We start from the raw sequence: 27,944 nt of genomic DNA on the forward strand, positions 1-27,944 counted from the left end.
ACACCAAGGAGTACTTCCCAGAACTTGTGCTGCCAGTGTCCTTGTCCTCACAGTGAGCCACAGCCACCCCCCGCCTCTGCAGGAGACCCTCCAACACCAGCAGGTAGGTCTGGTTCAGTCTCCTATGGGGTCACTGCTCCTTTCCCTGGGTCCCGATGCGCACACTACTTTGTGTGTGCCCTCCAAGAGTGGAGTCTCTTTTTCCCCCAGTCCTGTTGAAGTCCTGCAATCAAACCCTGCTAGCCTTCAGAGTCTGATTCTTTAGGAATTCCTCCTCCCGTTGCCGGACCCCCAGGTTGGGAAGCCTGACGTGGGCTCAGAAACTTCACTCCAGTGTGTGGACTTCTGTGGTATAAGTGTTCTCCAGTTTGTGAGTCACACACCCAGCAGTTATGGGATTTGATTTTATTGTGATTGCGCCCCTCCTACTGTCTCATTGTGGCTTCTCCTTTGTCTTTGGATGTGGGTATCTTTTTTGGTTAGTTTCAGTGTCTTCCCGTCAATGATTGTTCAGCAGTTAGTTGTGATTCTTGTGCTCTTGCAAGAGGGGCTGAGCGCACGTCCTTCTACTCCACCATCTTGAACCAATATAAAAATTTTTTTCTTCTTTTAGCTTATGTATATCATTGGAAATAGATTAAACTACTTATGATCAGCGTTGTTACAAAGAATCTCCCCTTGGCATACTTGATAATTGGCAATCTTCATACATGCAGATTCTACATAGGTTAAGTCTGAAATTTTTAAAAGTTGAGGTATAATTGAAATATAACATTATATTAGTTTCAGGTATACAACATAATGATTCAATATTTGTATATATTTCAAAATGATCACCACAATAAGTCTAGTTAACATCTGTCATCATATATACTTACAATTTTTTTCTTGTTGAGAACTCTTGAGATCTACCCTTAGCAACTTTCAAATATGTGGTACAAAAAAGGTAGTTGCCGTGCTGTACATTATACTTCCGTGACTTATTTGTTTTATAACTAAATCCTTTGACATAATCTCATTGGCCTTTGATAACTTCCTTGCTTTCTGGCCCAACAAGATACCTATTTCATCTGGTACAGTTCTACTTTAAGCCCAGAATCAGCCATTTCTCTTTTTTAGTGAGCACTGGTATTTAGAGAACACATTCTGGGTACCAGGATTGTTTGTTGCTTCTAAGTTTTTAATGACCATTTTAACAGGTGTGAGGTGGTATCTCATTGTGGTTTTGATTTGCATCTCCCTGATGATTAGTGATGTTGAGCATTTTTTCATGTACCTGTCCGTCATCTGTATGCCTTTTTTTGGAAAATGTCTATTTAGATCCTCTGCCTATTTTTTAATTGGGTTGTTTGTTTGCTATTCAGTTGTATGATTTCTTTATATTTTTTGGTTATTAGCTCCTTATCAGATATACGATTTGCAGATTTTTTCTTCCTTTTCATTTTGTTGATGGTTTCCTTTGCTGTGAAGAAGCTTTTTAGTTTGATGTAGGTTCCACTTATTTATTTTTACTTTTGTTTCCTTTACTTTCAGTGTCAAGTTAAAAATATCATCGTCAAACCCCATGTCAAGGAGGTTACCACTTATGTTTTCTTCTAGGAGTTTTATGGTTTCAGGTCTTATAGTCAAGTTTTTAATCTATTTTGAGTTAATTTTTGTGTATGGTGTAGGATAGTGGTCTAGTTTCATCCTTTTGCAGAGTATTTACATTTTTAATTTGAAAATAATTTTTGATTTATAGAAGAGTTGTAAAAACAGTACACAGAGTTCTTATATACTGTTCACCCAGATTCCTCTGCAGTTAATATTTTAAATAACTGTAGTACAATTATCAAAACTAAGAAATTAACATTGGTAAAATACTACTAACTAAACTACAGACTTAAGATTTTATCAGTTTTTGTACTCATGTTCTTTTTCGATTCCTGGATCCATTTCCAGGATCTCACTTTGCATTTAGTTGTCATGTGTTACTGATCACTTTCCATCTGTGATAGTTCCTCAGTCTTTCTTTTTCTTTCATAACCTTGACATTTTTGAAGTGTACTTGTCAGGTATTTTGTAGGATGTCCTTCAATGTGAACTTGTTTGATGTTTTCTTACATTAGGTTGAGGTTATACATGGCCAGAAAGAATACCACAGAGATGATGTGTCCTTTTCAGTGCATCATATCAAGGAATTGAAGATGTTGATATGTCTTATGGTTGGTAATATTAACCTTGATCACTGGATTAAGGTGTTATCTGTCAGGTTTTTCCAAGTAGAGTTACTCTTTGTAATTTTTAAATATTTTGAGGAAATACAATAAGATTATGCAAGCATCCTATTTCTTCTTAAACTTTCATCTACTAATTTAGCATTGGTGGGTCTTGCCTGGAGCAATTATTACTGTGGTGTTATCATGATTTAATACATCCTCATTCCTTCTACATTTATTTATTGGAATTTATCTGTAAGGAAGACCTGCCCCTTCTTCACCTTTAATTCAATTATTTATATGAGGATGAACTTGTGGATATTTATTATATTTGGGGGGTGTTATAATTTAATACTATTTTGAATATTTTTAGGTGTTATAATTCGTGCTTTACAATGTTATTATTTTTGTTTAAACTGTTAGTTGTATTTTAAGAAAAATGCAAGAAGAAAAAAATAGTATTTTATATTTATCTACTTATTTATTATTTCTGATGCTTCATTTCTTCCTGTATATCTGGGTTTCCATATTAAGCCTAAAGAACATCCTTAGCATTTCTTGTAGTGCAGGTCTTCTAGCAACAACATCTTTTGTTTACCTAAAAATGTCTTTGTCTTACCCTCATTTTAAAAGGATATTTCACTGGATTTGAAATTCTAGTTTGATAGTTTTTTCCTTTCAGCATTTTAAAGATGTCATTCATTGTTTTCTGGCCTCCATTGTTTCTCAGAAGTCAGCTGTAATTCATATTATAGTTCCTCTATATGTAATATGTGCTTTTCCTCTACCTTCTTTCAAGATAGTCTCTTTATCTTCTTTTTTTGTTGTTATTTTGACCATTACGTGCCTATGTGTGATTTTCTTTTTATTTATCCTGTACTGAGGTTTGCTGAGCTTTTCACATCTTATTATTTTTCATCAAATTTTAGAAAATTTTGTCCATGATTTCATATTTTTCCTGTCCCATTCTCACTGTCTTTTCCTTCTGGGACTCCCATTATACATATTTTTGACTAGTTGATATTGTCCTGAAGTTTTCTAAGATTCTATTCATTTTTCTTCAGCCCTTTTTTCTCTGCTTTCCAGATTGGATAATTTTTGTTCTTTGCCTTCAATAATTTCACTGACTTTCCTGTCATCTCAATATTATTATTCTGTCATCTACTATTAAACCTATCGAGTGAATTCTTAATTTCAGTTATTGAACTTTTTAGTTACAGAATTTCCATTTGGTTCTTTTTTTTTTTTTTAACAGTGTACATATTTCTCTGCTGGTATTCCCTATCAGTTCACTCATTTAAACCACCATTTAAGCCTTTGAACATATTTGTAATATATGCTTTAAAACCTTTCCTAAATGTAACACTGTAACAGGCTTGGTTTTTTTGATTGCTTTTTTGTATGAGTTATATTTTCCTTTTTCTTTGCATGTTTATTAAATATTTATTTTCTACTGGGTAATGTGATCTATTCTATATTCTGATCTACCTCTGAAGAGTGTTGATTTTTGTTCTAGCAGGCAGTTCTAGCAAGCTAATCACCTTAACCTTGTGTAGGCTTTTAAAATACATTTTAAAGGGTAGATCTATAGAAAGCCAAGTCATTTTCAAACCCCTCCAACTTGATACCACTCAACCTCCAACTGTATCTTCTCTGTGAATCTTGTTGAGACTTGGTTTTAGGCTTTTTTAGGGTGGATCAGACCTTCTTCTTGAATGTGTTTTTTACTACTAAAATATTACCTTTTTGCCATCTCAACTGGACACCATCAGTTTTATCAAGTTCTCTCCATTCTGGCTGGGCCTGAAGGCCAACATTTCCCACCATTGCTTCACCACTAATTTCTTGTTCCATTTTCAACTCCACTGCAACTGCTTTCTGGGAAATCTTATATAGTCTCACCTCTGTATGCATAGCCCATCCCTTGGCCAAGGGCTCGTGGGGAGCTTCCATACAGACTTTCGGTACCCACTTCTGCACAGCTCCCTCCTCTCCAGTGCCCTGCCTTGCAGATTTCAGGTACTTTCACAACCCTGAGCTCTATTCACTGTCTCCTCAGCTTAATGGAACCACTGTGCTCTCCTTGGGCTCCAGCTCTGTCCTCCATGGGCAGGAAAATTTCCCCAGGCAGACATCCAGGGCATTCATAGGTGTCATGTCATGAGTTTCCCTTCTCTCAAGGATCACAATTGCCTAGTATATTTTATCCAGTTTTATAGTAGTTTTTGGTGGGAGGGCTTATTTGGTACCAGTTATTTCATCACTGCAAGAAGGAGAAGTCCCAATATATGGTTTTGATGTATGTTCACATTGCCACAAGATTGAAATTTTTCTATCTACTTTTTCTTTAACAGTTGAAGAGCTATGTCAATAAGTAGTTTGATATTGATATTATATCATTCTTCCCCCTTATCTCCACCCCATCTCAGCAAAAAGGTGCAAATGTAAACTCATTTTCAATGATCATTTATTTAGTAGTTCTTTCAGCAAGGGCTTAAGGAATATAAACATATGAAGTTTCTCATTCTTTAATGGTAGTTTGATTCTCTTAAAAGTCCAGAGTCAAAGTGAATTTTCTTCAGCTCTTTGAAGATAGTACTCAGTTATACTCTGGCATCTAGCATTGTTGATGAGAAGTCTAACTCATGTTTCTTTTGGCTAATTTGATTCTTTTTTGTAGCTTTTAGGGTTTTCTCTTTATCCTTGTTATTCTGGGTTTTATTGTGATGTGTTTAGCTGTGTGGCTCAGTCATTCTTTATTCTGAATTTTTTTAATTTTAATTTTTTTAGTGTTTTTGTCTTTTAGAAATCTGTTCTTAATGTCTTTTATCTTTTCCTTCTTTTAATTGATATATAATTCACATGTCATAAAATATACCATTTTAAAGCGTATAATTCAGTGGTTTTAGGTATATTCACAAAGTTATATAACTATGATCACTATTTATAACATTACATTTTCATCACCCACAAAAGAAACCCTGTACCCATTAGCAGTCACTCCCCTTACCCCTACCCCCTGTCCTTTGGCAAACACTAATCTACTTTCTGTCTTTATGGATTTGCCTGTTCTAGACATTTCATATAAACAAAATAATACACTATGTGGCCTTTGGTGTCTGGCTTCTTTCACTAAGCATAATGTTTCCAAGATTCATTTATGTTAGTATGTAGCATGTAACAGTACTTCATTTCTTTCTGTGGCTGAATAATATTCCATATTTTGTTAATCTGTTCATCATTTGTTGGACATTTGGGTTGTTTCCACTTTTTCCTACTATGAATCATGCTTCTATGGACATTCAAGTACTACCTTTTCTTTTAAATATGCTCTTTTACAGTGTCTAATCTACCATCCATAGGGTTTTCATTTCAAACACTGTATCTTCAATTTCTAAGATTTCTAATAGAGTTTTTGGCTGTTACTTTCTGTTTAATTGATGGCAGTGTATTCTTGTTTCATGGCTTCTTTTTATATTTGAGGGTATAAAATACAGAGCACTTATTTTTAAAGTTATTTTCAGATGTTTTATTAACTCTATTTCCTCAGGTATACATTTTGTTGGTTGATATGTGTCCTATTTTTCATGGTATTGGTCTTCATTGGTTGGTAATTTTTAGTTAAGAGCTAATTGTCCATGACCCTTTTGTCCTGAACACATCCTGCATTGACAGCCTTCCAGTAGGAGGTTCTCTGGGTTGCTGAGCCCTAATCTGCAGGGCACGTATCTTGGATTAAACTTTGCTTGAGTGGAAAGATGAAAGGCTCTTGTATCTTAATAGAATATATAGTTCTGAGTCTCATCCGTACTTATATTACATGGCTCTGAGGCCCTCATCCTGCATCACTGATGCTGCTAGTAGCATCACTTGGCTTTTAACCAACCCTCAGGTAGGCAGGTGGCATACCTTTGGCTTTTGTTCATGTTTTGGTCACTTGCTTATACCTCCTATGTGTGGCCTCTGTGGCTCTTGCTCTTAAACCTGTTGGTGTTGCAATATTAGCTCCATTTTTCTTTTCCATTCCATGCCTCAAACATGGGGCATCTTTGGTCCTTACTTACGATTGTGGATTCTCTCTCTCTTTTTCCTTTCTGAAGATTAGGGAAGAATACCTCTCTATTTCTGGTCTATAAAGATTTCTCTTTTCTTTTTTTCTCACTATGACTATGTTTTGTTTTGTTTTAATTTTTATTCATTCATTTATTTATTTATTTGGCTGTGCCATGCAGCATGTGGGATCCTAGTTCCCCGACCAGGGATCAAACCCGCACCTCCTCCATTGGAAACGTGGAGTCTTAACCACTGGACCACCAGGGAAGTCTCTATGACTATGTTTTATTAAAATTAAAAAATACTTGTTTTGGGGCTTCCCTGGTGGCGCAGTGGTTGGGAGTCCGCCTGCCGATGCAGGGGACGCGGGTTCGTGCCCCGTTCCGGGAGGATCTCACGTGCCGCGGAGCGGCTGGGCCCGTGAGCCATGGCCGGTGAGCCTGCGCGTCCGGAGCCTGCGCTCCGCAACGGGAGAGGCCACGACAGTGAGAGGCCCGCATACCGCAAAAAAAAATAAAATAAAATAAAAAATAAAAATAAATAAAAATACTTGTTTTATCATTTTATGTGTTTGAATGGGAAGATGAAATTTCAACATATGCTTGACTTATCTTGAAACAGAAGGCTTTTTATTTAGTTCTGTTGCTTTACCTTTTCACGTTTAACTTTAGTCAGTCCATCTGGATTTATTTATTTATTTATTTTTGGTGTATGGAGTGAGTGAATTGAAATTAATTTCCCCCAAATAACTACTCATTAAAAAAAAATCATTATTAAGATTTCTAGAGAATTCCAAGTTATTGACAAACCTTTTACTCACGTATCTACATGTTTTCCCTATTTTTCACTGTATTACTACTTTATAGGATTGAGGAACAATTTTTTCTTATTTCACAGAAAGGTAATTGAATCACAGAAAAAAGGGGGTCACCCTAGGTCAGAAAGTCAGTCAGTGGTAAAACTGAAGATTCATGTAAGTCATCCTGGTTTAGTGCCAACTTCATTAAACTTCAGTGTAGCATAACCTTGCTGCCATATTATCTCAAGCTTTGTGACTAAATTATATTTGAAAAACAAACTAATGGCAAGAAAAATATTACCCATTAAGATTGATAGCTAGAACTTGATCTTCTTTGAGATGGTTAAAGCTTTATTAGATATATGGTATGAATGTTTTAGAAGCACGTTGTGCTATTATTTTAGGATATATGTTATTGTTACTAAAATTTTTAAGTTGAATTCTTGTATAATATCGACATTGTCAACCTCATTTATAAGGTAGAATGTTCAGAGACTGAGATATACATTTTTATTCATATTTAGTTCTCCATTATAATACTACTATAGAGGGGAAATAAGGGATGGCATTTTATAAAATGGGAGATTTGGGGTGTTTTCCCTTTATAATATTAGTGCCAGGGTACAGAAAGAAAGAAGGATGGTGCATACTTTGAGGTTCTATTTGTTGATGATCCAGGACTCACTGATGCTTTGTGTAAAGAGTTCTGAATCAACATATGTAAATGTACGACGTGGTTAATTGACAATTAAATTAGCAAGAGTTTGCTTTTCTTGGGTAAAAAAAGGCATTAGGCATTAGGTAAATGCCTGAGAGGGTCATTCTTGAATTTTTCTGTTTTAAGTTCTAAAGTAGCTTACTTACTGGATTTGTGTTATTAAATAATGAATTGATTTATTAAAAAATATAAAAATATCAGTTAGAGCTATCAACTCTGAAGATTTGTGGCATTGGATATGACCTTGTGGAAATTAAGTGAAAATACAAATTGATTTAGAAAATTTTCAATTTGTGTAAAATTGAAAACATGTGATTAAATGTCTTATCCCCATAAAGTAATTCTAAATGTTTAAGCAATTTGCTGATGCATAGCCATCTCCAGTCATATTTAAAATTTTGCAGATAATCTTTTCATCAGGGAAGAGACTTCTTGGCTCATCAGTTTAATAACTTCAGAAACTCTGGTGCTTATGCAAACTTCCTGTTCTATTCTGTCACCATCTCTTCTCACACAGGAATACAGTCTATACTGCCTGGACGCTCTGCAGAGCTGAGCTGGACTTCAGAGGAAGCCAGCTATTCTCAGGACGTGTCAGGGGTAACACCCTTCCAGATGATTTTTGAGGCAAGTTTTGCTGTGGTTCTATAAGTTAATGATGTTTTGATTCTTATTTTCCTACAAATGTAATAACAGGAAAGAAAAGCCTAGGTCCGTTATAGTTCAAAGTTGACATGAAATAAGGCATTGGTCCTCAAACTTCCATGTGCCGATTTTAAATCACTTGGGAGCTTTCAAAATAATGATGTTTGTGTCCCACTTCAAGAGGTTGTGATTTAATTGGTCTAGGGTGCTGGATTAGTCTGCTTAGGCTGCCATTAAAAAAAAAATACCACAGATTGGGTGGCATAAACAACAGAAACTTATTTTCTCATACTTCTGGAGGCTAGAAGTCCAAGATCAAGATATCTTGTCACTGTTCACATGACCTTTCCTCTGTATGTATGTGGAGAGAGAGCCTTCTGGTGTCTTCTCCTCTTCTTACAAGGACACCAGTCCTATCAGATTAGGGCGCCCTCCCCACTTATGACCTCATTTAACCTTAATGACATCCTTAAGGCCCTGTCTCCAGATATAGTCACATGGAGGCTAGGGCTGCAACAGATGAATTTTGGGGGACAGAGTCCAGTCCGTAAGAGGTGTGGCCTGGGCTTTGGAATATTTTTAAAATCCCAGATGATTCCTAATATGCAGGTAAATTTGAGAACCACTGAAATAAACCATTATTTGGATTTGGATCTCCTGAAAAAGAAAATAAAAATGGATTCCCAGTGCAGATCCTATTTAGATACATTTTTATTAGGTTGGTTTAAAGATCTTTATTGATTTATTTGTAGCCCAGATTTATGAGAGTGACAATTGAGTTCTCCATTCCCTTTAACAATTCTCTGATCCCCTATCTTGCCTTCCTTTGAACTGGTGGAGACAAAGAATTAGAGTACTTTAAACATTCTCCCAAAAAGCACTTGGGAGGCCTTTCTCCATGGTGGAACAATTATATCCTTCTTCTAAAAGGAAATGAGTATGGTATCGGGACAAAAGGTATCCGTGGCCGTGCCATATCTTGTTTAGGGGAACGAAGGGTAAACAATCTGGAGCAATTAATGGTTAGTCAGCTCTAAAACTATTAATGTCAAGTAGCAATAAAAAAGCTGATTTCAGTGAGCCAAGGAAAGCAGTTCTAGAAAAGGAAATTATGTGTTTTAGCCAGTCTGAACAAACAATGGTAATTCTTATACCTAACATATATATTATTTAAGCCTCCTGACAGCTCTATGAAATGGATAGGACAAGGATTATCATCACCCCATTTTACAGATACAAGAAAACTGAAATTCAGAGAATTTGACTGACTTTCCCAAGGTCATACCAAAGTTAAGGACAGAATTAGAATCTGAATCAAAGTCTTACTCATATTGATCAGTGCTGTTTCAATATTCATTCATCCACTCAGAAACCTGTGTTTGTTCACGACAGCTTCACTGTGCTAGACAGAGTCCCAAGACATGTTACTTGATCCCAAGGAACTTGGAATCTAAAGGAAAAGATAGATAAGTAAACAAATAATTACAATGCAGTGTAATATATATCATGATAGAGGTAAGCACTGATGCTGAGGTAGCCAAGAGGAAGGGTACCTAACCCAATGGGAAGTTGTCAAGGTCTAGAGGTCTTTGATGAGACTAAAAAACAGATTTTCTGGGTATAAGAAGTTCAGAGACTTGAAAGAACAAAAATTTATCATCAGAGTGATAAAGTTTCTTTCTTTTTTTGTTTTGTTTTTTGTTTTTCCTTATTGCAAGAGCAGTGTTTCCCTCAGGAAAATCAAAGTGTGCATTTAGAGTACAGATAATTGACTTAATCAGGGTAGCCACTATTAACATCTTGGCGCATATTTTTTCACATAAGAGTGGGACATTTTAGTTTAAGCCTTCCAGAACAATACAGTTACAATCTATGGCCCTGGAAGTAGGTGGCTGGAAATGAGTGGAGGTCAAGGTCGTTGCAGTTGAGGAGGTCAGAGAATTATGAGACCAAATTGTTGCTTAGACATCTGTTTGTATGTGGAAGTCAGCCAAGATGATGGCAGGACAGAGTACAGGGGAGAACTGTGAGCTTAGTGCCCAGTAATCAGTTGGTGATAGGTGGGGAGAGGTAAGAGTAGTATAACCTTAGGTGGGGAGAGATAAGAGTAGTATAACCTAAGAGGAACAAGGATTCCCTGAAAGTATTTCCTCTATTACATCTCATTGTCTCTGATACTGTGCAGCTATTTAAAATATTTTTAAAATAAATATATTTATTTATTATTTAGTTTTGGCTGCTTTGGGTCTTCGTTGCTGCGTGTGGGCTTTCTCTAGTTGCTGGAGCGGGGGCTACTCTTTGTTGCAGTGCACAGGCTTCTCATTGCATTGGCTTCTCTTGTTGCAGAGCATGGGCTCTAGGCGCACGGGCTTCAGTAGTTGTGGTTTTCGGGCTCAGTAGTTGTGGCTCACAGGCTCTAGAGCGCAGGCTCAGTAGTTGTGGCGCACGGGCTTAGTTGCTCCGTGGTATGTGGAATCTTCCCGGACCAGGGCTGGATCCGTGTCCCCTGCATTGGCAGGCGGATTCTTAACCACTGTGCCACCAGGGAAGTCCCTATTTAAAAGATTTTTGAATGAAGAGAATGAGAAGAGAAAAAGGGGAGGTTGTGAAAGATTTCATCATACATGTATATCTCAACTGGGAAGAAGAGTCAAGTGGCAACATTTATAGCAAAGGCTAGTGAATGGAGACCTCCATGAAAAAGCAGTAATAAATGATCCACTGCTTTGGGCATATGAGGAGAGCTAATTCCAGGGAAGACTGAGGAAAACTTCATTTAAGAGAGATGCTGGTTTTGTGTTTATGCTCAGTCAGTCCTGCATCTTGGAGTCCATTAGGCTGGATGACATGTCCTTCCAAAAACAATTTGATTTTGCAAGATCTTCTTGACGGATTTATCCATTTTTGTATTTATTTTTGCCATGATACAAAATGATAAAATGGGTAGAGATATACATATATACATACAAACCTATCTATCTATCTTTGTATTTCTCTATTTCTCAATTATCTATCATCTGTCTACTTACCTATTTAAGCAAAGAGAGAGAGAGACAGAGACACTGACTTTCTTTTAGAAAGTCATATAGAGCCCATAACTGCATAAGTTCATGTTTGAAAATATAAAACAGCTCCCATATTCTATCATATGATTAGACTTGTATTTAAAGGCTGAAACATGTGATTCAATAGTAGTTTCTGCTGCCCAGGGCTGGCAGCACATGTTTTTTCCTAACAACACGTAAGTAAATTCACTGCTTCTGAAGGTATGTCAGGCCTGGGGTACTGGGTTTCTAACACCCAACTGTAAAAGGCTGTAAAAGACTGTAGTGTCTTTCTTTCTTTCCTTCTTTCTTTCTTTCTTTCTTTCTTCCTTCCTTTCTTTCTCTTTCTTTCTTTCATTCTTTCTTTCTTTCTTTTTCTTTCTCTCTCTTTCTTTCTTTCTTTCTTTCTCTCTTTCTCTCTCTCTTTCTCTCTGTCTTTCTCTCTCTCTCAGTAATTTATGAGTGGATCTTAAAAGGAGCTATTTGCTTTGTGTTAAGTATCCTCCGCTGACCTGACATTATGTCACTTTATCTTCTCAGTCTGGATTAGGTGCCAATCGTTCTTGTGTATTTCTTTAGCATCTCTTACATGTTTAAATCATAAAGCTTCTTCACATTGTCATATAAATTATTTATTTTGTCTTTCTTTTCTACTTAAGTGTAAACTCTTCAAATTCAGAGATTGTTTTATTTATCTCTGTAAGCCTAATCACATGATAAGCGACATTAAGTGTTTTATCAGTGAATAAATACACATACATATTCAGTAGTCATGTGTAAGCATTGCCCATCAGGCTCCATAAAAAATAATGATAGATTGCGTAGTATCTGATTCAGATAGCTATGTGTACAGAAAATGAACATTCTTGGAGAGGCAGCATTTCATAGTGAAATGTGGGCTTCTGGAGTCAGATCTAGGTTTGAATCCCAGTTCTGCCACTTAATTAGCTATGTGTGACCTTGGACAAGTTAATTCGCTTATTTAGTCATTATCCTCATCCATAAAGTGGGGGTATTTCCTACTTGTATATAAACTGCTTGGCATGTAGCAGGTGTTCAGTAAATGGTAGTTCCCATCCTTACTAATTGTAGACCCTCTCTGGTAGCTGCTCAAGGAACTTTCACTTACTTGGTTGCCTTACTGCGAGATATAATTAAGCCCTTTCTGTGATAACCCTATAATCACTAAAGTTACAAAAGTTTGAAACTGTTCCAAGAAGTTGTTTTGGAAGTGTTAAGTATAGGAAATGCTTTAAAGAGACCATTGCTTTTCTACTATTTGAACATTTTATAATAAAAAATTTTTAAAAAACGATGTGACTATGGTATGTATGCTGCAATTACTGTTTAATTACTGCTGTTTGCAAGTGAGAATAATCCTAGATTTGTTTCCAGAATTTTTTAATAATCCCCATCCATTTTTCTAATACTTTCAAATATTTTTATAATAGCTTTTCTAATTATCCCCACCCATTGCACAGTTCTTTTTTTTTTTAAACGACAATAATCATTTATTATGTCTCACAATTTCTGTAGGTCAGGAATTGGGGTGCTAAATTTTGGTTCAGGGTCTCCCATAAAGTTGCAGGCAGATGTCAGCTGGGGCTGCCATTGCACAGTTCTTGATCTCTTTTTCAGTGTACTTATAAAAAGTATTATAATAGTTTATTCTTCTGTATTAGATATTTACATGTTTCTTCTTTATTGTGTTATGAGATTTTGGGGTCTGGGACCTTTTTTCTCCTTTAATATACACCTAGTACATGGCTCTGTATTTTCTGAGCCACTAATAACTTATTGGTTGGACTTCCCTGCTGGTGCAGTGGTTAAGAATCCGCCTGCCAGTGCAGGGGACACGGGTTTGAACCCTGATCTGGGAAGATCCCACATGCCGCAAAGCAGCTAAGCCCGTGCACCACAACTACTGAGCCTGCGCACCTAGAGCCCGTGCTCCTCAACAAGAGAAGCCACCGCAATAAGAAGCCCGCGCACCACAATGATGAGTAGCCCCCGCTCGCTGCAACTAGAGAAAGCCCGCGCGCAGCAGTGAAGACCCAACACAGCCAAAAATAAAAAATTATATAAATAAATTTATTTAAAAAAGAAAAGAAAAAGAACTTACTGATTTCTGACTCTATTTCTTCTTCATTGACTTCTCCATTTTTTCGGAGACGCATTTTAACTTCGGTCTTCGGACACTATATTAAATATAGTATAGGAAAGTGGTTAATACTAAAGCTTTGGAGCCAGATCAGGCACACCTTGGCAAAGTTGTTTAACCTCTTTGAAATTCATTTTTTTTAACCCATAAAATGTAGGTTATATGTACCTAATAGGGTTTCTGTGAGGGATAAATGAGGTAATATAAGTAAAACATTTAGTACCATTCCTGGAATAGAGAAAGCCCTCATTAAATGATAAATCTTATTATATTTGTATGGAGGTATCAGGGTATATTGGAAAGAGCATGGACAATTGTTGTTATATAGACTTAGGGTCAAATTCTGGCTCTATTACTGAACATCTTAGGCAAGTTGCATAACTTCTCTGAGCCTCATTTTTTTTTTTTTTTTTTTGCCATGCTGCAGGGCTTGCAGGGCCTGAAGGGATCTTATTTCCCCGGCCAGGGATTGAACATGCGCCCTTGGCAGTGAAAGCTCGGAGTCCTAACCCCTGGACCTCCAGGGAATTCTGAGCCTCATTTTTTTTAATATATAAAGAGGGGATTGTAATACCTGACTTGAGGATTGTTGTAGATATAGCACCTGCACATTGCTTGCCACATAGCAGGCATTCATCAAGTGGTATCTATTATTGTTACCAAGTTTAACATATTTTCAGATTATTCTTTGGTCCTTAAAACAGTTTTGTGAGGTTGAAAGGCTAAGTTTTTTTTTGTTTGTTTGTTTGTTTGTTTGCGGTACGCGGGCCTCTCACTGTTGTGGTGTCTCCCATTGCGGAGCACAGGCTCCGGACGCACAGGCTCAGCGGCCATGGCTCACGGGCCCAGCCGCTCCGCAGCATGTGGGATCTTCTCGGACTGGGGCATGAACCCATGTCCCCTGCATCGGCAGGCGGACTCTCAACCACTGCGCCACATGGGAAGCCCAAGGCTAAGTTTTTTATGCCTGTTTTGCAGATTAGGAAATAAGGTCCAGAGAAGTTAAGTGATTTTTTTTCATGATTACTGAAGTAATTTTTATAGAGCCAGTATTAGAACATAGGTCTTCTGACTTTTGAGCTTTCTGCTTTACAGCTTTTCCTTAAATATAAATGTTTAGATGAATGAATTAAGGTTTAAAAATAGGTTCTTTTTAGTGCCTGCTCCTTTGACTCCACTCAGATTCTTAATACAGATTGACCTACATTAGAATAGTAAAGATAGAGTTACTCTTCTCAGCTCCAATCTAAATTACTTTTAAATTTGTTCCAAAAGGTGGTTTTGAGATTGTGGGTTTTACTCCGGTATTTGTTCATGTCTCCTGAAGTTCCATGAAATAGGTACCTTAGCCCAAGAAGTGATGGCTATTAGATTACCTTTGATGTTCAGTTTTCAGACCCAAAGATGTTTCGCCTTGGATGTCTGAAAAGCTTTCTGAGATGTAGTTACTTTTATAAGAAGAAATACCATAATTTAATTCACTTGTGCTCTTGGGTTTGTGTATGTGCGGTGGATGTTTTTGTTATGTTGTTACAGGTTCATGAAAAGCCCAGAACTTTGATGACAGATAGCCTGGTTATAAAGAATTTTTTACGCAAAGTCATCACTGTGCTCCCCAAGGTAAGCTGTTCTTTTGCACAATAACGATTCTCTTGTTTAAGTCATACGTTTTTAAAAGACCTCTACTCTGTAGGGCATGGAAGGATCTGATTGGTCCTCTTTCTTTTAATTACAATGATTAAAAGTTTTAATATTGAATTGATTTGGTTCCTGTATCCCTAAGGCAGGCTTGATGTTGGTCATGTGACATAGTTGAAAGGCCTTGCATATAGAGAGAACTTTCTTTTGGGTTCTTATTTTCACTGCCTTACTGTTTTATTGTATCACTTTGGATACGTCGTTTCCCTCTTCTTGTGCTTCATTTTTCTTTTAAACCTGGATGATAAACTTTGCTGATTATCTCCTTTTTTTCTAAAGTGACTATTAGAGCAACTAAGGAAATTTTGGTAAAATACTTTGAACTCTGGAAAGCTAAAATTTTTATTATTACCTGTAGTTTGATATGTTCATAAAGTTGCACACAATTAAGTATGCTATATAACTTCCCCTTTTTTTCTTGCACGTTTCCTACTTTTTCTGTCTTAAGCAGGATTCAGTACTTAATTGTTTGCCAGTCATTCTTCCAAGTGCTCTCCATGTACTCACTCATTCAACCCTGCCAACACCCCTTGTGAAGTAGGTTTTATCATCATCATTCCCATTTTATAGCCAAGGAAATATGGTACAGAGGTTAAATCACTTGCAGGGCCAGGATTTGAAATGAGGCAGTCTGGCTCTAGAGTTCCTTATTACCCATTATATTATATAGAAAGAAAAATAGAGGTTGAAAGTATAAAATAATTAGAACAGTGAAGTAAATTGGAAGGAGGACATAGAGATGGGAATAGGGGAAGAAAAAAGAAAGAAAAAAAGCATGGAATAGTCCATATATGAAAACAATGGAGACAATAGAGAGAAAAATTGATAATTCATTTAAGAAGGGGAGAAGAGATACATTAGGAGAACAGCAGAGGACAAAAGCGTAGTATTTCCTTAAAATTTGTGACTACTTGGAATTGTAATGTAGAACTCAATGTATTTAAGGTGCAGAATTTGAACACAGACAGGTGTTAAGTATGTTTAGGGAAAGTGCAATGGAAAAAAAAGGTGATACAAAGAATATCTTCTCCTTTAGGAATTGAGTATGGAAATTTTTAATCCCTATTCTGGTTCATGTTAAATATCACACCCCATTTATTTTGCAGATTAGATTTAATTTTAGTGTAAAGGTGAATGGAATCCTCTCCACGGAGATCTTTGGGTAAGTCCTTAATCCATGGCTTAAGTTTATGCAGTGGCTCTACAATTTTTCTCAGTCATTATTGTCCTATTTCCAGTGGGTTCACAGTTTGATTTCTTGACTCGAAGTCACTTTTTTTTTCACCAGGGAAGCCCCCGAAGTCACTTTGAAACTAATTTTCTGAGACCCCGCCCCCCACATTTTCTTATTCTAGATTAGTTCTTTTTTTAATAAATTTATTTATTTTACTTTTGGCTGCATTGGGTCTTTGTTGCTGCACGCAGGCTTTCTCTAGTTGTGGCGAGTGGGGGATCTCTTCGTTGCGGTGCGCAGGCTTCTCATTGCAGTGGATTCTCTTGTTGAGGAGCACGGGCTCTAGGCACCTGGGCTTCAGTAGTTGTGGCACACGAGCTCAGTAGTTGTGGCTCGTGGGCTCTGGAGCTCAGGCTCAGTAGTTGTGGCGCACAGGCCTAGTTGCTCCGTGGCATGTGGGATCTTCCTGGACCAGGGCTCGAACCCGTGTCCCCTGCATTGGCAGGAGGACTCCCAACCACTGTGCCACCAGGGAAGCCCTCTAGATTAGTTTTTAATGAGTAAGTAGATTAAATCATGACTTTCCCTTTCACCAGAATGAGAAAACTTAAAAATAGACATTTTCCCCTTGGGTAATTGGTTACTAAATTTCAGTGATCTCTGGGGTTGGTACTCATGGGCCAAAATTTGTAAGAGGCAGAGATTGGTTTTAGAATCTTTGAGATATGGCTTAGCTTTTCTTTGCTTTGCAGGGCAGAGAATGAACCTACTTTGAACCTGTCAAATGGAATTGCTCTTGTCGTAAACTATCAGCATTATGTGAGGTGAAGGGGAAAGCATTGTTGTCCCTCTCCATGTTTTACTCTCTTACTATGAGTATGAATGTGGGCAGAAATTGAAAATGGTCTCAGTTGTCAATTCTTAGTGCCAAGTGTCAGATTCTCTGTAAGAAAATTGAAAGTAAAAATTTTAAGCTATCTGTATTGAAAACTATTATTATTCCTGGCTCCTTGAATATATTCTAATTGACCTGAGGACATGCATGTTCCTTCTCCTCTCCATGCCTTAATTTCTTCTGTAAATGAAACAAAACAAACCCTGCTAACTCCAATCCCATTTAGACATGAGAAGAGAGGATGACTTTAAAGATTACTTGAACTCTTGGCTAGAAAGATACTATGACTGCAGAGGAATTCTTTGTATATTATTGCTTGCGTATTAGCATTTTGCATAGGTTTAGAAATCATCTTTCTTCCCACCTCTACCTTTTTCAGACTGCAAAAAAATCCATGGAGGAGGTGGAAAATAAATGGAATAGAACCCTGTGCTTTGCCTTCCTGTACTATCCAATTACCACAGAACCCAAAGTGAACATGAACTATAGCAAGAAAATGCCTAACTTATGTTTAAGTCCAACGAATCTATTCTTTATTCAGTAGTTTCTGCCTCCACTTATATGCCCTGAATCAACACTGGTAGTCATAGGATCTTAAGGCTTGAAGAGACTGCCTATGGTTTTGCAGTCTGTTTTCTTACTTTTGACCAAAATTAACTCTCAGATTAGACTATGTTTTATTCTTCAATATCTGCAGGACACAAAACCCCCACCCCACATCTTTCTTTAGTAATCTTCTAGCATCATACAATCCCTACAGGCAGACAGCTTACTATCATAGATTTACTGAAAGAGTTTAATAAGCCTCTAAGCCAATGTTTGTGGACATATTTCCCTGGGTGACCTGATTAGTTTAGAGAAAGGGGGAAAGGTTCATTAACATTTCTTTTCTGTTTAGAAAAGAGCTGTTGGAAAGTAAGCAAATACCAAATTTCACTAGATTCTTTCTAGGAGAGAAAGATGTCCCAATTTTTTCTCATTACTCCTAACAAATAGTAACCTCAGACTTCTTCAGGGGAAGGTGTAGCATGTGTAAAAGCAGAAACCTAAGTATCATGAGGCCAGTTTTAGGCCATTTGTGATTCAGGGACCCCTGACCCCCACCCCCACCATGCTGATCTTTGAATGATCTTGGAAACTTCTGCTCAGAACCATAGAGTAATTTTAGTGGAGGGAATATACTTTTGAGAATTTAAAACTGCCATTAGTGGCAGCAAAAGCAGGAGCCATGCTATAATTCCTGAAATGCCAATTTGTCTACTTTTTCCATTCCCTGTGATTCACTGAGTGGGACACAAGTTACTTATACCAACAAAATTTATATGGTGGATGATATGGTTATGCATATGCTAGAGGTTATAAAAAGAATTTTGAATTCCCTTTAAAATAATTTCTTAAGAGGGGAAAAAAGCTAAATTTGTCTTACCTGTTTTTTGACAGTACACCAAAATTTGGTACAACTGAATTACTCTGCAGCAGAATCCATCCTGTGCTAGGACATCCAGTAATGCTCTTCATCCCTGATGATGTGGCTAAAATGGGCTTGTTGGGGGAGCTGATACTGACTCCAGCTGCTGCTCTCTGTCCTTGCCCAAAGGTCTTTTCCAACCAGCTGAATAGGATTTCTTCAGCTTCCATATCCTTTTGATGACAGAGTCCACCAAAATGTTCAAATTCATTGTCTTTGAAAATGGATTTTTATATTTCAATTCTAGAAAAGCCTCTAGCATTTAAACTCTGTATCTAGAAGCTGGTACGACTTGTATAAAAACAAAAATCCAATATGAAAGCTAAGCTTGAGAATTTTTCCAAGAAACTGAAAACTATAAAATATGGCACATGCCACACTGTTTTCATATAATCCAGTATGACTGAAGCATGGAATGAATGGTGCAAGAGGAAGAGATGAGGCTGGAAAAGTAGTTTGGAGTTGAATATGGTGGATCTTGAGTGCCACACTAAGGAGTGTGAACTTTATTCTCTATATAATGGGAAACCATTAAATGTTTTAGGACTCTCTAGCAGCCTTGTACAGGATGGGTGGGAGAGAGACATCAGTAATCACTAATTAAATAAGTAAGTGAGCTGGGCAAGAGCTATTAAGTGCATGAATTAAAAGTGTGATGAGCATGGAGAGACTTATCACTGGAAGGAATCAACATGATGAGGTAACCAGTTCATTGTTTGGCTAGGGAGAGATTAGGGGCAGAGAATGGCTAAAGTTGATGTCAAGAACTCTGTATCCAGAATAGGCAAATTTATAGAGACAGAAAATAGATGGGGAATGATTCTCCTGGGAGTGATAAAAATGTCCTAAAACTGATAGTGGTGATGGTTGCACAACTTTTTGAATATATTAAAACCAATTTAACTGTACACTTTAAATGGGTGATTTGTATGATATGTAAATTAAATCTCAGTAAAGCTGTTAAAAAAGATTTCCATAGATGGCCAACAGAATAATGATACTGTCAACAAGATGGAAATTATAAATAGCAGATCTGAGGAGTGAAGAAGATTAGTTTGGCTTTACATATGTTGCATTTATGGTGCCTGCAGGACATCCTTTAAAAATGGCAAGCAGCCATATAGAAATTTTGGTCTGGAATTTGGAAGTGGTCAGATTTAGAGATATAGATTTTAAAGCCTCAGAGTTTTCTCTATAGGTAACTATAGTATAGTATAGTGCTATGGCTAGAGCATGACACAGGAGTAAAAATGCTAGATTCACCACTAATTAGCTGTGTGACTTTGCACAACTTACTCAACCAGCCTAAGCCTTTATTTCCTCAACTTTAGTATGGGGATAATAATACCTACCTCATAGACTTATTTATTTTCCCTTGCAAAGGTTTCTCTTGTTCTTTTGGGATTTGTTTGTTTTAGGGTTAACTATATAATAATCCATGTGACGCTCCCAGCATATTGTCTGACACATAAGTGTTTGATAAATGTTTAGTATTATTATGATTATATGATTGAAGCTGTAGGAGTAAAGGAAGTTGTAGTAGAGCATAAAGAACAAGAACAGAAGAGGGCCAAGGTCCTGGTATGTTAAATGTCAGCTGAGGACGTCTTTAAGGAGGAAGAAGGAGCCAGGATAGTGATAAACACTGTGCATGGACATTTCATATTTTAAATCATGGTTTTTCTTAATATCTAGATCATACAGAAGAATATAAATAAAATATGAAAGTTTCTCTTCGTCCTCATCCCATTCTCCAGAGGGAATAAGACAAATTTTCTATCCTCTTGGAGTTTACATTTCATGCGAAAATTTAGTAAATAAATGGATGTTAGGTAGTGATAAGTGCAGTGAAGATAAAATAATGTGGGTAAAGAGATAATGATGGAGATGTCATTTTAAATATTATGGTCAGTGAAGACTCCAGGGAGGTGATGTTTTAGTAAAGAGAGAGAGCTAACTATGAAAACTGGTGGGATTTCAGTTTCTGACAATGGCAAACTAGGTAATTTAGACCAACCCTCCTAATGAAGACAAAGGCTGGATGAAATACCAAGACATCATAAAAGTATCTAACAGCTAGTGAATAGGGAGGAATTTCTGGGCCCTGATTTAGGAAAGAAAAGAATTACAAAAAGCTGAGCCCAGCACTGAAGGCTCTTTTGCCCTGGGGTCATTTGCCAATTAGAGCAAGCAGCTGAGAGACTAAGACAACTTCTGAATCAATGCAGGAGAAGAAGGCCAAAGAGTTCAGGGCCTGCTGAGCTTGGGAGTGCTGTTAAAGACACCTCTTGTTTTGGACAGGGATAACTAAAAGGCTATACTTTAAGGAGTAAGGTGAACCTGAAATAAACCATCCTTCAATGGTGTGCATTTATTTTGGGGGTGATTTAGGCAGGCCAGAAGATCTTAAACTTTGAGATTGGTTTAAGATGATTCTAAATTTCTAATTCTCCCAGATGCCTTGTAGAAGCAAACAAATTCTCGCTAGAGGAAGATAACTGCATCTATGCTTCAAATTATTTAACAAATACTTAAATATAACATCCAGCTCCCATGTGCATGCACACATTAACATACACACACACACAATCAGGTACAAGAGAAGACAAGGAGGCATGAACAAGAGCTAACAAAGACAAAAGCAACAGCAACATGCACTGGGACTCCAGATAATTGCTAATATCAGACACTGATTTTAAAAATAAAAATATATGCTTACTATGTTTATGAAAATGAGAGGCAAGCTTAAAAATTTTGCCAGGAAACTGAAACTATTAAATGTGACATAATTTTTAAAAGAACCAAACAAATTGTAGAACCAAAATATACAATAACCAATATTGAAATTCAGTAGACAGGTTTAACAGCAAATTAGACACAGCATAACTGAATTTGCGAACTAAAATATAAGGATAGCAAAAACTGAGCAAAACAAAGCAAAGTGAGACAAAGGATGGAGAATACAGAAGAGGTAAACCGTGAGAGGAAACACTGAGACATTCTAATGTACATTTAATTCATGTTCCAGAGGAGAAGAGAGAGAAAAATGGGGCAGAAATTATATTTGAAGAGTTAATGGCTGAAGCAACTAAAACAGATTTCAAGCTGAACAATCAAGCAGGATAAATAAAAAGATATCCACTCCTTGGGACTTCCCTGGTGACGCAGTGGTTAAGAATCCACCTGCCAATGCAGGGGATATGGGTTCGAGCCCTGGTCCGGGAAGATCCCACATGCCGCCGAGCAACTAAGCCCCTGTGCCCCAACTACTGACCCCGCATGCCACAACTACTGAAGCCCACGCGCCTAGAGCCTGTGCTCTGCAACAAGAGAAGCCACCACAACGAAAAGCCCACACACTGCAGTGAAGAGTAGCTTCCGTTCGCTGCAACTAGAGAAAGCCCGTGTGCAGCAACGAAGACCCAACGCAGACAAAAATAAATAAATAGATAAATAAATTTATAAAAAATATATATCTATATATATCCACACCTTCTAGAAGATCAAAGACAAAAAGAAAACCTTAAAATCACCCAGGGAAGACAGATTTTCTTCAAAAGAGAAACTGACAGCTGACTTCCTCATACCAACAGAAAGTAGTAGAATAATAGTGTTAATGTCCTGACATAAAATAATCATCAAGGGCTTCCCTGGTGGCGCAGTGGTTGCGCGTCCGCCTGCCGATGCAGGGGAACCGGGTTCGCGCCCCGGTCTGGGAAGATCCCACGTGCTGCGGAGCGGCTGGGCCCGTGAGCCATGGCCAATGAGCCTGCGCGTCCGGAGCCTGTGCCCCGCAACGGGAGAGGCCGCAACAGAGGGAGGCCCGCATACCACCAAAAAAATAAAATAAAATAAAAAATAAAATAAAATAAAATAAAATAATCATCAACTAGAATTCCATACCCAGTAAAAATATTCTTCAAGATAAAAGGTAATGAACCTACCTATATATTATATTACTGTCATAATCCATACAAGAAGAAGAATTAATTCAACTGACTAGAACATAGTGTTTTGACTGTATATTCTTGGTGGGATATTCTAAGGATGAAATGAACTGCAAAGAACTCTTAAAATTCATTAAGTGGTCTTGATTCTTAGTAATAATATTGGTATTACTATATTGAAATTGTGTGCATACTTATGTAAAACAAATAAGTAATTATGTTAACATTGTTAGGAACTAATTTTTTAGCATAAGATAGAAGATATATGAGTGTAAATTCCAAGAAATAAGAATTTTTAAAAATAACTTTGAGACAGAATTGAAAATACCAATGTGAATCCCCAATTTTTCTGACTTTAAAAATTATATATTTCTTGGGCTTCCCTGGTGGTGCAGTGGTTGAGAGTCCGCCTGCCAATGCAGGGGACACGGGTTCATGCCCCGGTCCAGGAAGATCCCACATGCCACGGAGCAGCTAGGCCCGTGAGCCATGGCCGCTGAGCCTGCGCGTCCAGAGCCTGTGCTCCGCAACGGGAGAGGCCACAACAGTGAGAGGCCCGCGTACCGCAAAAAAATAAATAAATAAAAAATTTAAAAAAATTATATATTTCTTAGCTCTGTCCACTAAAAAAACCTTAGAAGCAATGAACACTCCTGGCACTCAGAATGTGTTCTTTAAATACCACTGCTCACTAAAAAGTAGAAGTGGCTGATTCTGGGCCTAAAGTAGAAATGTACAAGATGAGCTGGGTATCTTGTTGGGCCAGAAAGCAAGGAAGTTATCGAAGGCCAATGAGATTGTGTCAAAGGATTTAGGAACTTCCACTTCCAGCCATGATCAAATAACAGGGACTGGATATATTTTCCTACCTTGAACAGCTAGAAAAAATGGACAAATTATATTAAACAACAGTTTTCAGGTATTACACAACAGATAATGCAAGACAGTGGTTCTAGAAGGAGGAGAAACAAACAAGTGAACCCTGTGTTTGCCCCACTGTACTGTCTAGAGAGAATTTCCAGGCTACAACACCAGGAGGGGATACCCAACTGGAGTCTGGTGGATCTCTCTGAGTTGAGGAGACAAAGTTCAGAGTTCAGGGAGGTCTAGACAGCTAGGATTTATAGAAAAGAGTACTGAAGAGGAAATAAATACATAGAAATAGAGCTCCAGACAGAGGAGAATCCCTGGAATGCACACAGAGCTGGGAATAGTTCCTGTTCCTATCAGGCAGGGTGGAAAGCCTCATACTTCTTAAGGCATGAGGTGGGGTCTTAAGAAGGCTTTGCCTGAGTAGTGGGGAAAAGTTAGCCATAGCCTACAGGATTCTCTAGTCCCACGTATCAAAGCTTAAATGTAAGACCAATAAGACTGAAACTGTTTCCAAATAACTTTACAGTGTCCCAGAAAAAAAGTTCAAGAATATTTATAGGAATACAAAAATATTCTGCACCCAAAAAGGTAAACTTCACAATGCTGGGCATCCAATAAGAAATTACTTGGCATGCAAACAAGCAGGAAAATAGGGCCCATAATGAAAGAAAAATTTCAATCAATGGAAGCCTACCCAGAAATGATACAGGTGATAGAATTAGTAAACAAGGACATTAAAACAGTTATAACTGTATTCCATGTTCAAAAAGTGAGAGTAAAGATTGAACATATTAAATAAAGAGATGAAAGAGATTTTTTAAAGACCCAAATTGAACTTCTAGAGGAAAAAAATATAATTTTCAGGATGAAAATAATACTGAATGAAATTGATGGCAGATTTACACATTGCAGAAGGAAAGATTAGTGAACTTGAAGACCCAACACTAGAAACTAACTAAAGTGAAATAAAAGACTCTAAAAAAATAAACAAAGCATCAGTGAACTGTGGGATAACTTCAATTGGCCTAATTCAGGGATATGTAACTGGAGTCCTGCAGGAAGGCAAGGCAGATAAAACATTTGAGGAAATAATGTTCCCCAAATTTCCAAATTTGATGAAAACTATAAACCTGCAGATACAAGAAGATCAATGAACTCTAAACGTAAGAAACATGAAGAAAATTATACCAAGCCACACCATAATCAAATTGCTTAAAGCCAGTAGTAAAGAAAAAATCTTAAAAACAGCTAGAGATAAAAAGACACATTACATATTGAGGAACAAAGATAAGAATTACCACAGATTTCTCAATGGAAACAGTGTAAGCTAGAAGAAAATGGAGCAATGTCTTTAAAGTAATAAAAGAAAAGAGAACTGTTAATGTGGGATTCTATACCAAGAGGAAATACTTTTCAAAAATGAAGGCATAAAATAGATAACTAATAAGAACCTGCTGTATAAAAAATAAATAAAATAAAATTCAAAAAAATATGAAGGCAAAATAAAGAATATTTCAGATGTACCAAAGTCTTCATCACCAGGAGACCTGTATTATAAGAAACGTTAAAGGAAATGCTTTAGGCAGAAGGAAAATGATACCAGATGGAATTCTGGATCTACTCAAAGACGAGCACTGGAAATCATAACTATTTGGGTATATATAAAAGATTTTTGCCCTATTTAAAAAACCTCTTCAAAAGATAATTGACTGTTCAAAAATATCAACAGTGTATAAGACTTACAACATGTGTAGAAGTAAAATGTGTGACAATAGCACTAAGGCCAAGAGGGGAGAAATGGAAGTACATTGTTGAAGGATTCTCATACTATACATGTGTGAACTGTTACAATATCACTTGAAGGCAGACTGTGATAAGATAGAGTTGTATACTGTAAAGCCTAAAGCAATCCCTAAGTTAATACCACAAAGAGTTATAACTAATAAGTCAAAAAAAGGGATAAAATGGAGTTATAAAAAATACCCAATCCAAAAATAGAAAAGAAGAAAAAGGAAATAAAATACAAGGAACAAATAGAGAACAGGTAACAGGATGCTAGATTTAAACTCAGCCATAACAGTATTCATCTTAAATGTAAATAGTTTAAACAACCCAATTAAAAGACATTCACACATTTTGACTCTTCAGATATTCCACTCTTATTCTGAGTTTGCAGCACCTAAAATCTCCCCTGGCTCTAAACAGTGAATGTGTTGGCCTTAGCTCAAGTGTTAATGCCTTCTTGGATTTATGATGGAGACTTCATTTATAGGCACTGCCTCCCTTTGTTCTGTTGTGACTTTCAGTAATGCCCCAGTGCCTACTGGGTAAGGATTTTAATCTTCACAGTTAATGCCTCATGTTTACCCTATGAAAAAGAGGATGAAAACAGAAAGATACAGGAAAATATATATTCTGGCCTTATTAGCCTTGGTTCAGGGGACAACAAAGTTTAGGCAGTAGTTCTTAACTGGGTGATTCTGCCCTCAGAGGACATTAGGCAATGTCTGGAGACATTTTGATCCTTATGACTGGAGGGAGAGGTGATATTGGCATCTAGTGGGTAGAGGCCAGGGATGCTGCTAAACATCCTACAATACACAGGACAGCCCCACAATAAAGAATCATCTGGCCCGAAGCGTCAACATGCCAAGGTTGAGAAACACTGGGTTACAGGGAGGGTGAGGGTAGGAATGAGAAGTCAAGAGAAGGAAACCATTTAAGGGCCTACCTTCCTTAGTCTTGGTTAGAGAGTAGGTTGGAGAAGGTGAAGTGTTTCCCTCTCAATCTGAATATACTCAAATACTTACTGGGAAATATTCCTTTGTATATACTTTTATTCTAGCATGTATCACATCATATTACAGTTTACTGGTTTTTACATGTATCTCCCATACTATAAATATAACTTGAAGGTAAGTATTAAATCTGTATGTTCATCTTTGTATCCCCAGAACTTAGTACAGTGTAGTGTTTAGCCTGTGGTACCATTCAAACCTATGATTTAATGAGTAGGAGAGTAAATAAACGAATTGTCCCAATACTATATTTGTAGCTCACACTCATTAAACCCAAAATAAATTCCTGGGGATTCTAGTAGATCTATCTCTGGCGCCTCACACCTATCCTTAATGTGGAAAAGGCTTAATATGTAATCGCCTAGCACACTTGTTTATTTCTGAGAGTGTGAACCAGGTCAGTGTTGTGTTTGTTTTATGCATATAAATAGTTATAAAAAACTAAAAATTTGTAGTTTTCTTTAGCAACTATACATATTTCTATATGGACCTTCAGGTCTGCCTCTGATATTGCCGAATCTGGAGCAGCCAACTTCTACTATCTTCAAAGATACCTCTTATTTCATTAACTGGAAGAAATACCACTTGTGTATGGTGCCCAATTTGGATTTCAATTTAGATAGAGGTAAATCTCTCTCTCTTTGTTTGCATAGGAATAAAGAATTCTGGAGAATATTAGAGAAATGCAAGGAAATATAAATAGCAAGTGTATATAAGAATAGGACCTAATGATCTGATGGCTTAGGTTGGGGGGTACAGGTGGGAGTCTGGCTAAGTTTGAGATTCCACATGAAGTGAGTCAAACAGGTGTCAACAGGCAAAGCCCCATCAGAGCCTAACCATTCTGGCATTACGTGTTGATGCTGGTTCTCCTCATTTCTACTGCCTTCTCTATTCCTGGCCCTCTTGATGTAGTCAGTGGGCCTTCACCTTCCAGGGACTTGTTCAGAGGGTTTCTGTTGTGCCTTAATCCATCAACTCGGGGGTTTTAGAAAGGTTAGTAAAGTTGCAAGGACATCTTTGAACTATCGTGGAAGAGAAATATTTCCCAATGAAATGAAAAAAATCCATATAAAATTACTTAGAAAAATTGTAATACTACGTAAAAGCAAGGCAGGAGTATAAACCATATAGTGATAAACCTAGGAAGCTGACTGTACTATTCATATAGAGCCTAACCACATTGGCTTTGGGTGAATCATACTGAAAGTTGGATGCTTAATAATTAGACCAACAACTAAAACTGAGAAATAGGAATATGCAATCATGAGCTGATGTCTGAGAGCTTTATAGTCTTGAGTTTGACTGTTGTTAGCTAGAATCCTTTGAAATTTAGAAGGCAGTCTGTTCAACTGGATCCTGAGGAAGTTCATCAGTAGCGAGGAGGTATTCTAGAGTTGTGACTGGTTATGAGAAGATTGAAGCCTGCCGGTATAGGGAAGTATCTCCGGGGGAAAGATAGAATCTTCATCT

The 27,944-nt window shown here is 37.2% G+C and overlaps 1 protein-coding gene and 1 long non-coding RNA gene across 2 annotated transcripts in view; one reads left to right on the forward strand and one right to left on the reverse strand.

Annotated features, from left to right (window-relative positions):
- The window catches only part of LOC114487982 (uncharacterized), a 21,528-nt gene extending 6,369 nt beyond the window's left edge, over window positions 1-15,159 (reverse strand). The window contains exons 1-2 of the long non-coding RNA XR_008619587.1: window positions 13,580-15,159; window positions 9,740-9,863 (exon numbers count right to left, since the gene is read on the reverse strand). This is a non-coding gene — a long non-coding RNA (uncharacterized lncRNA). The remainder of the gene's footprint in view (window positions 1-9,739; window positions 9,864-13,579) is intronic.
- Window positions 1-27,944, forward strand: part of TOP6BL (TOP6B like initiator of meiotic double strand breaks) — a 99,926-nt gene that overhangs the window by 42,133 nt on the left and 29,849 nt on the right. The window contains exons 4-9 of the mRNA XM_055091496.1: window positions 8,286-8,395; window positions 15,155-15,238; window positions 16,423-16,478; window positions 17,243-17,314; window positions 18,826-19,021; window positions 26,946-27,096. Of these exons, the coding sequence (XP_054947471.1) occupies window positions 8,286-8,395; window positions 15,155-15,238; window positions 16,423-16,478; window positions 17,243-17,314; window positions 18,826-19,021; window positions 26,946-27,096 (669 nt within the window). The remainder of the gene's footprint in view (window positions 1-8,285; window positions 8,396-15,154; window positions 15,239-16,422; window positions 16,479-17,242; window positions 17,315-18,825; window positions 19,022-26,945; window positions 27,097-27,944) is intronic.

The sequence above is a fragment of the Physeter macrocephalus genome, chromosome 16, assembly GCF_002837175.3.
Source record: "Physeter macrocephalus isolate SW-GA chromosome 16, ASM283717v5, whole genome shotgun sequence".
Lineage (NCBI taxonomy): Eukaryota > Metazoa > Chordata > Mammalia > Artiodactyla > Physeteridae > Physeter > Physeter macrocephalus.